The sequence below is a fragment of the Propithecus coquereli genome, unplaced genomic scaffold, assembly GCF_000956105.1.
Source record: "Propithecus coquereli isolate 6110/MARCELLA unplaced genomic scaffold, Pcoq_1.0 Scaffold104, whole genome shotgun sequence".
Lineage (NCBI taxonomy): Eukaryota > Metazoa > Chordata > Mammalia > Primates > Indriidae > Propithecus > Propithecus coquereli.
The window spans coordinates 4,431,225-4,440,682 of record NW_012134303.1 but is presented as its reverse complement, the minus strand read 5'-3'; the positions used below and the strand labels follow the sequence as shown (position 1 = coordinate 4,440,682).

Here is a 9,458-nt window from a genome sequence, read left to right as displayed (position 1 = left end):
CTGCTGGAACTGGGGGACACGCTTCCTCTCCTGTCCTTGGACAATAACTCCAGGCTCCCCAGTCTTTGGCCTCTAGGACTTACAGCAGCACCCTCCACTCATCCACCCCCCATTCTCAGGCCTTTGTCCTCAGACTGAGAGTTACACCATTTGCTTTCTTGGTTCTGAGGCCTTTGGACTTGGACTGAGCCACAGTACCAGTATCCCAGGGCCCCAGCTTGCAGACAGCCTGTTCCAAGACTTCTCAGCCTCCATAATCACGTGAGCCAATCCCCCTAATAAATCCCCTCTCACATATCTCTCTATCCATATCCTATGGATCCTGTCTTTTTAGAGAACCCTGACTAATATAGGTGCTACTTAGACTTGCTCCAGAGTTTAAACTTTCTTTATGAACATTTTATTACTTACTTTTTAAAAAAAATTTCAGAGTATTACAGGGGTACAAATGCACCGCCTGCTCCAGAGTTTAAACTTTAGGGTATATTCTCAAATTCTTAAAATACAGCCATTTGAAAAGATGCTAAAAAAGCAAAGTAGGAACTCTTCAGGTCCTGTAACATTATAGACTTAAACTCACAGACACTAGCTTCCTTTCAGTTAATCTCACCCTCAACTCTTGCCTCCACAGAAGAAAGTCATGGTGGTAATTTAAATGCCAAATTCTCTACAAGAGCTTAGTGTTTTAACCCAACCACTTTTTTCCAAAATCATCTTATTGTTCTATTTGATCTAGTCCCACACTAGATGCTTGGTAATTATATACATAATTAACTCCAGAAAATATCTGCTTGAATTATTCCCTTAATGGTTCACATAGAAGTGATGAACATCTTTTAGTTGCTTATCTCTTTTCAGAATTTGCTCCCAGGTAACTCCACAGTTCTACAATAATGAGTGAAGCCAAGTAACAGAAGCTTTAAAACATAATTTATTCATAAGTAATTCTGAAATAAACTTACGCAATACAGTATAGAAGAGGCAGGGGCATTGGCACAATCCATAAAAGTAGGTATGTCTAATTAAGAAGATAGGAAATGCCCAACGTCCTACGAATGTTACTTCCATATGTGTTTGTACTCCTGTAATATTCTGAAATAAAAAAATAAAAAAGAAGATACGAAATGAGGGAGAACAGGATTTATAAATGCACCACACTTTTCTTTATATTCCTTTTAAATGTCAAGGATTTCAATTGACTAAATATAAACACAGTACCTGAAAAGGCATTGTTAATAATTATTAATGTACATAAAAATATTTTTAACCTAACTAATAATACTGTGTGCTCAAAAGTATTTCTTATTCAAGTAAATACATGGCTAGTATGGTGCATGAAACAATTTATAACCCTTTGATACCTGTATATTCCAGAACAATAGTGAGAGCCTAAACAGAGAACATTCTAAATCATTTGATAAATCAATAAAAAGGCAACCAAATGAACTTTTCTGGTGATAATAATGACCAACTGCTATGCAACTGATTGCATAATAGTATAATTAATTAGCTTAAGTTCTTCAGACTACTGAAATAAGTGGACCAACCATTTCATGGTCATATTTCAGTTATGTAATCAATCATGTAGTAATCTAACTGGTTAACTTGTAAATATTCTGTTCGGCTATCGTTATAAAAATGCAATAGCTCATTATGTATGAGAAAACAATATTTCCTAACAAAGTAATAGAAATGACTGTAAATGATCAGAATATCGCTAGAATTGAATTTTTGCCCTTTCCAAAATATGTCAGAATAATAAAGAGAATATAGAAAACATAAACGAATTTTTCTTTTTTCATTGTTAACAATGCCATTTTACCCCTTTTTCTTCTTATTCATGCAGTTTCAGAAAAAATTAACAGGATCCAACTCTCTTTTCATGGTTGCGGTGATTTCAAGAGTCTCAGTCCTTCGGTCATACAATGCTTGAGCACTGCTGCATACCACAGGATGGGGAAGGGTTACGAACAGCTTCCTTAAAAACACACACACACACACACACACACAAAATACAAAATAAAAACTTAGAATTACATTCCTAAAGTGATATATCACTTTCAATAAGGCAGTAGAAAGCAACATCTACCACTAGAATGTTAGAAACTGAAAAACCCCAATATTTAGACAGTGTAAATATTTGATCAAAAAAATGCCTAAATAACACAAATAGTATACCAGTGTTTTGGCCTTAAAAATGCAAGCAATTGTTTTGGATCCCCTCTTTTTTCCTAATTGACCTCATTTTGCATAGAAGAAACAGTCTCAGACTATGTTTATAGGCATAGAAATAGAATCACTCAACTTGAAGTTTGTGGGCCAGTCATTCTTACGTGTAGATGGAATGTGGCTGACTGTTACAAATTTGAAAATTAGAATGGTTCTAAAATACTTCTGCTAATATAGCTTTTAAGCTGAGTCTCTACCACAGGTGTAGTTTTTCAAACTCAGGCCTGGAATGATTTCAATACCAGATCAATGAAAGTGCTTCTCTCTGCTTGCTTCTGATTCTTTCTACTACACATTGACAAAAATTTTCTGTGATAGATTGCTAGGTTTATTTTGTGGTTTATGGCTCAGTTGCTGGATAGTTGTATGCTTTAGATGCATTGCTAGGATGAGACATCCATAATTCTGTCATAGTGGCATGAATCTGAATTATGCATGGGGTCAGCACATGCTGGTATTGGAAGAAAATTAAATGCATGAAACACTTGTTACCTAACATTCTCGGTAGAGGGGGTCTGAGTATCTCTATAAAAGATGGGAAGAAGGCTCTTTTAGAAAGTATAATATCCAAATCAGTAAAGGAATCTGGTTTTCTTTAGGGACACTTATTGGGTACTTGAATAGAGAACTAGTGCATATTTGAAAACAAAACCCTTGAAAATCAATTCCCTCTTTAATTCATTTGCAAAAACCTAAGTTGAGGAGACTAGGCTCATTAAAAGTATTTATTACACATTTCTGGAACCTAAAGGAGAAATTTTTTGTGTCTCTTGTTCCATTCCAGATGGGGTAAGAGAAACCGCACCCTCCACCCAAAGTAATTAAATGGCAATGTATGTTAATGTAGCCTGTAAAATTTGGCATCTCAAAAAAAAAGTGGGTGCAAAAAACATTTAAAGTCCATTTTTAAAAGCTGTTTACAATATAGGTTCTACTAGAGTTAGATTTACTTTATCCCTTATTCTATAAATGATAATATATTCACTTTAAAAAGAAAGCAAGGCTTAGTATGGTAGTTTCATTGCACTAAAAGACAACTATAAATCAGCTGAAGAAGGAGTTCCAATGATAATGTGCACTTCTGTGTCCAGAGAGAAATAAATTCAAAAGAGACAGTTAGTGGCCATTGGAATGATCCATCTATCCCTGCATTTCTGTCTAGTTCTGAGTAGTATGGCTTCACATACTAAAATGTTGAACAATAGAACTATGCAACTTATTTAAGCTGTTAGGAGAAAGGAAGTATTTTTGTCTAATGTGTTTTACTGTATTATCTGTATTGAGATTTATATTTAAACAAAATAAAAATTCCAAAAATACTTATCAATGTATAATTCATCGAGGGATGGAACTGTATCTTATCTTGGTGTTCCCCTGGTTATCTAGCAGAAGACTTTAGAAATGGTTGTTGAGTGAATAAATACATGAATGAAAAGCAAGTATTCAGGTCACCACAAAATAACATTTGAATAATTAACATGGATTAGTACTATAAAATATGAATAGGCCGGGCGCGGTGGCTCACACCTGTAATCCTAGCTCTCTGGGAGGCCGAGGCGGGTGCATTGTTTGAGCTCAGGAGTTCGAAACCAGCCTGAGCAAGAGCGAGACCCCGTCTCTACTAAAAATAGAAAGAAATTAATCGGACAACTAAAAATATATAGAAAAAATTAGCCGGGCATGGTGGCGCATGCCTGTAGTCCCAGCTACTCGGGAGGCTGAGGCAGAAGGATTGCTTGAGCCCAGGAGTTTGAGGTTGCTGTGAGCTAGGCTGACGCCACGGCACTCTAGCCCGGGCAAAAGAGTGAGACTCTGTCTCAAAAAAAAAAAAATGAATAAACACTTAAACCCAATACCTCTGCCTTTACAGTGATAATGTATTTGCTTTTTAAAAAGTTACAGTCTAGGCACTGCTCAAATGCTCATCCAGTGTTAATTTTCATTAAAAATTATTTAAATGCAAACAATAATATATGAAAGTTAAAAAAATTATTTATACAGTGAACTCAAGTTTAGAGACTTACATGTTTATGTTTATATTAGAAAGTTGATGTCACTTGCAAGAGAATTAAATAAAGGAAAACCTGGTTCTGTGCATATTCACAGAATGCAGTTTTTATTTTATGTAGTTAATGAAATTATTTGATTTACATATCTGGGTTAAAAATAGACATGTCCTTTTTAAGGTTTTCTGTAGGAAACATAACTATTTTCAAAGAAAATGCAGAAATAGCTACTGAGCTGTGAATCAACCATTTCATTTAGAAAGTTTTTTTTTTAGGTATCAGTGTCTTTGAATGTCAGTCAACTCTCAATTAATCTGAATTAAAGGAGCACAGCAAAGGTGTGAATAACTTAAAGCAGTACTCAACCACAAATAGCTTATATTTGTCTTTAGAATGTGTTTTTATTATTACATTCAAGGTATTCGTTTATGATATTCTTAGAATTCACTTAGAAAAATAATGAAACCTCATATGAAGACTTAAGTCAGAAGATTCCGGGAAATTATCCAATTTCTCCCATCTTTCCCCCCTCCCATCTACTCCATGTTGGGAATCTACATGCCAAAACAACCAATTGGAAAAAAAACAAAGAATTCAGTAAATTGCTTTATTTTTTTCTTTTTGGTTGTATAATGCTAAATACCTGGGTTTTATTGATAATTCTAGTGCAATTGATTACTGTTTGACTGAAATCACTGGTCAATTCAGTTCAAATAACTTCACTTGTTCTGCCTTATAGATACATGAACAGAATATCCTCTCTTAAATCTTTCTCAGAGTGAATAAACAATGTTATAGGATGCCACAATTGGAAACTAAAGAAAGCAGGTGTGAATATCAATAAACTAAAAAATAAAACACATTTCTGATAATACAATTTCAGATAATAGCATGGCTCTAAAGGATGCTCAAGTATTTCAGAAAATGTAATAAATAAACCTTAATGCTATCTTCTGTCTTCTATCTTAATTAAGAAAATTTACTTCTCTGCACTGAGCATTTAATATATAGGTACATTATGATCCAAATGGCTTAGTGCAGCTTGTGTTCTATGTGGAAAAGTACCTCTGTGTGAGACTTTCATTTAGTGGGTTCTGATAGATATCTGGAATGACAGCACAGCCACAGCAGCTGCCTAAAGATTGATGGAGACAGTGAGAACTGCTAGAGAAACGGAAATTAACTCCATGGTGTGTAAATATGTGTGTGCTTTTAACAAGCGTGCAAATATCATGGAAGATTGTTTATTTAACCAACTTTCTTTGCAAAGGTTACGTGGAAGAGTAAATGCATGCATAAAATGCAACGAAAAGGGTACAATACTCCTTGAAGTAAATGGTAGGAATAGTGAATGTCGTCTTTATAACATGAGACAATTATTTTGTGAGGACACATTTTTTAAATGATGTAAATAATGAGAAAATATTTGACATATATTCATCTGTAGACCATTTTGGGTTAAATGAATCTACTATAGAAATCAAAATTAAGCTATGCATGCACATTGGGTTGTTTACACATAGGAATCTTTTGCAGAAAGAATCTACTTTTTATTTTCTTACAGCCCTAAGATCAACAAAGGAGAATTACAGGTACAGATAATGGAAGGAAGAGAATGTGCCAGCAGCTACCTGCTCCCCAAACCCAGTTTGAAATGTTCATGAATTACAGAGAAAAGACCACTACAATCAACCAATGTGTGCTCACTGCTATATATCCAGATGAAAAATGAAAGAAGCAGTGAGATATTTAGATATTTTATCTAACACATGCCAGATTCCATTGATTCCCTCTTTATAGAGTTAGTTTTGAGAGACAGAACTGATTTGTCCATGTTTCCATAGAAACATTTTATATCAGAATTTTGCTGTATGTGTTATATTTTGGTAACATGATTTGAACCTATGTAACAACAAAACTATGCTTGAAAATATATAAATGTTTAAATGAATTATTCCATGATCTTCTGTATTATTTTTAAACGTGTTCACACAGACCGAGAATCTAATGAAAATGAGCTGTTAGAATTTTTGTTTTAAGTAATTGATGATAAGATCTTTCTGTTGATTTTTAGAGAAACACAATCGAATTTAACCTTAGAGCTCCACAACATCCAAGAAGTTTAAAAATATTGCTTCTCTTATGCAATCAATGTATAAAAAAATATGCAAGACTTACAACTTAAGGTATCTTCACTTCTAGCTATTTTTCCTGACAGATACACAAACTATATCTAAATGTCAAGGATTGTGTATTGATGGTATCAACCCACCCCAAATGTATGGATGCAAAGTAGAAAAAAGCTTAAGTATTTTCAAACATATTTATGTTTATATAATATAGATCAAACATATGAATGGTTAACTGAATTTTTCACTTTTTTCCAGACTTTAGGAGGTGATGCAAAATAACTATGTATACTTTAAAAATAATATTGACTAAAGACTAATTAATATTATAATACACTATTCCAGTTCTAAGTTTTACTCACTTATTAGGAGTACGAAGGTCAAGGAACATTTCCTGGATATCAATTTCAATATCAGAAGGGTCTGTATTTGGCAGTTTAATTTTAACCTGAAAGAGAAAGTGAGAATAAAAATACTATTATCTTGGAGAATAGTTAATTTGAAGAGTGTAAGAATATATGAGGAAGAGAGAACTAATATTTATTAAGTGCCAACTATGTTCCAAGCTATTCCCTATCTTTATATCAATCTTGAGAAGCAGAGATTATTATCCCCATTTTACAGATGGCGAAACTATAGCAGAGAAATTTAATGAGTGGTCCAAAGGCAACCACCTATAATTTGACTAAGGTTTATCTAGCTCCAGAGTTATAGAGAAACATTTTGTTTACTTGCCTGTAACCTTCATTGTCGGAAGGTATATACCAGTGCACCTGCTAAAGTTGGGGACCTTTAATCACCTTTATATCAGGGGGCAATTTATATAAAAAAATGTTTAGTTCCCATATTCGGTGTGGGTTGGTAATACCATCTTGTAGTCTCTTAGTATAAACTCCCATACCATATTTCCTAGGGAGGTGTAAGTGTCTGGAAAGGTTGTTATCATAACAAACGAGAATTAACAATATGACCCCCACCTCCCAAAAAGGACTACTTGTTGATTTAGTAAGATCTCACTTAGAAATGTCTCATCTCAATTACCATATGGCCCAGCACCTCCACTCCTGGGTATATACTCAACAGCATTGAGAACAAGTGTTCAAACAAAAACATGTACATAATGTTTTTGTTCAAAATAGCACTATTCACAATAGCCAAAGTGTGTAAGCAACTCAAATGTGTGTCAACTGATAAATGGATAAACAAAATGTGGTATGTCCATACCATGGAATATTATTCAGTCATAAAAAGAATAAAGTACTGTTACATAAATGAACCTAAAAACATTATGATAAGTGAAAGAAGCCAGGCACAAAAAGTCACATATCATAGGATTCTATTTATATGAAATGTCCACAATAGGCAAATCCATAGAGACGAAAAGTAGATTGGTGGTTGCCAGGGGCTGGGGAGATGGAGAAAAGGGGAGTAACTGCTTAATGGGTATGAATTATGTATTGGTGATGGTTGCACAACATTGTGAATATACTAAATTTCACTAAGGGTAAATTTTATACTATGTATATTTTACCATAACACAAACTCTCATCTCTCATCATTTATATTCTTTTTCTTTTTGATGCAAATTAATGAGATGACATGATAAATGGTTTCCATAAACAAAGAAACAAAGAAAATGCAACCTAAGATTCAGGTAAATTATGAAGACTTCTCTAAAATGAACTAGAAGACTTGAAATATTAGACATCTGGTGATTTCATGGCTGGAATGGCCAGAACAAAAGCAACAAGTTATGAGGAAAATATATATCAAATAAGTGATAGGAAATTCCTTTTAAAAAGTTTAAAGTAGGCAATTATGTTTTTGCAACATAACCTATGTGGAGCAATATATGTCTGTGAATTATATTTTACTGTATTAAATCTGTATATAAACAAAGATTTATAAACAGAGCTCTAAAAATGCTACTATCTAAATAATTCCTATGGTTAATATTTTTATTTAACCAAGAATTACCTCCTAATTTATAGTCTGAAAACTCAGATCTCCATAGAGATGCTTTAAGTGAGAGAAATAGAACATTTCTCAAAGAGAATAGTTATAGGTGCTTTGCCTCAGTAAATGAGCATCTATTGAACAAAGAAAGCCCCATTTTTACTGTAGTAACATTCAGGTCTGATAATCAAGTTGGGATGTTCTTTTTTTGTTTTGTTTTGTTTTAACTATTACTTTTTTTTTTATTTCAGCATATTATGGGGGTACAGATGTTTAGGTTACGTATGTTGCCCTTACCCACCCCCAAGTCCGAGTTTCAAATATGTCCATCCTTCGGTGGTGCGCATTGCACTCTTTGTGTATGCATATACCCGTCCCCTCCTCCCTCCTCCTCCCTGGGATATTCTTTTTTGTTTGTTTGTTTTGTTTTTTTACTCGCCACTATACTAATGAAGAGGGAAGAGATGTTCTTTAACATCTCATGTTGATTCATGTCACATGGCCCACAGGATACAAATATTTGTTTCTTTAGTCTGAAATGTTTAGACCTTTCAAGGTAAAATATTATTTTTGCAGGGTTAAAATGATAATCGAGAGAGGAAAAAATATGACATGCAAAATTTAGATACAATTTTTGGGTAGACCTTTGAAGTGGTTCTTAAAATTATTTGCTGTTCTAGTGAAGGATGATTCAGAAACAACTCACTAATTTTTCCTCTTAAGGAAATTAAAATTGTATACTAAAATGGTTTCAGAGAAGGGACAAATTAGATGGAATGGTACACATTAATATCTCTCAAGATAGAAGATTCAATGAGGAATCTTAACAGAAAAACAACTCTTGAAACATGAATCAGACTTCTTCAGCAATACTTTCAACGACTACCTGGAAAATAGATATGGCTATTAATGTACCTCTAACTGATTGTTCTCAAGACCTAACTTGTTCAACATCAGTAAATACAGGATGATGCCACTGACCAAACAATTAAAGGGATTGATGTTCCTTTCTTTTTTTTTTTTTTTTTTTTGAGACAAAGTCTCACTGTGTTGCCCGGGCTAGAGTGCCGTGGCGTCATCCTAGCTCACAGCAACCTCAAACTCCTGGGCTCAAGCGATCCTCCTGCCTCAGCCTCCC

General features: G+C 34.0%; 1 protein-coding gene across 1 annotated transcript in view; it reads right to left on the bottom strand.

Annotated features, from left to right (window-relative positions):
- Positions 1-1,848: 1,848 nt before the first annotated feature.
- PIH1D3 (PIH1 domain containing 3) overlaps positions 1,849-9,458 on the bottom strand; it is a 40,090-nt gene continuing 32,480 nt past the window's right edge. The window contains exons 6-7 of the mRNA XM_012645078.1: positions 6,727-6,812; positions 1,849-1,978 (exon numbers count right to left, since the gene is read on the bottom strand). Coding sequence (XP_012500532.1) covers positions 1,849-1,978; positions 6,727-6,812 — 216 coding nt within the window. The remainder of the gene's footprint in view (positions 1,979-6,726; positions 6,813-9,458) is intronic.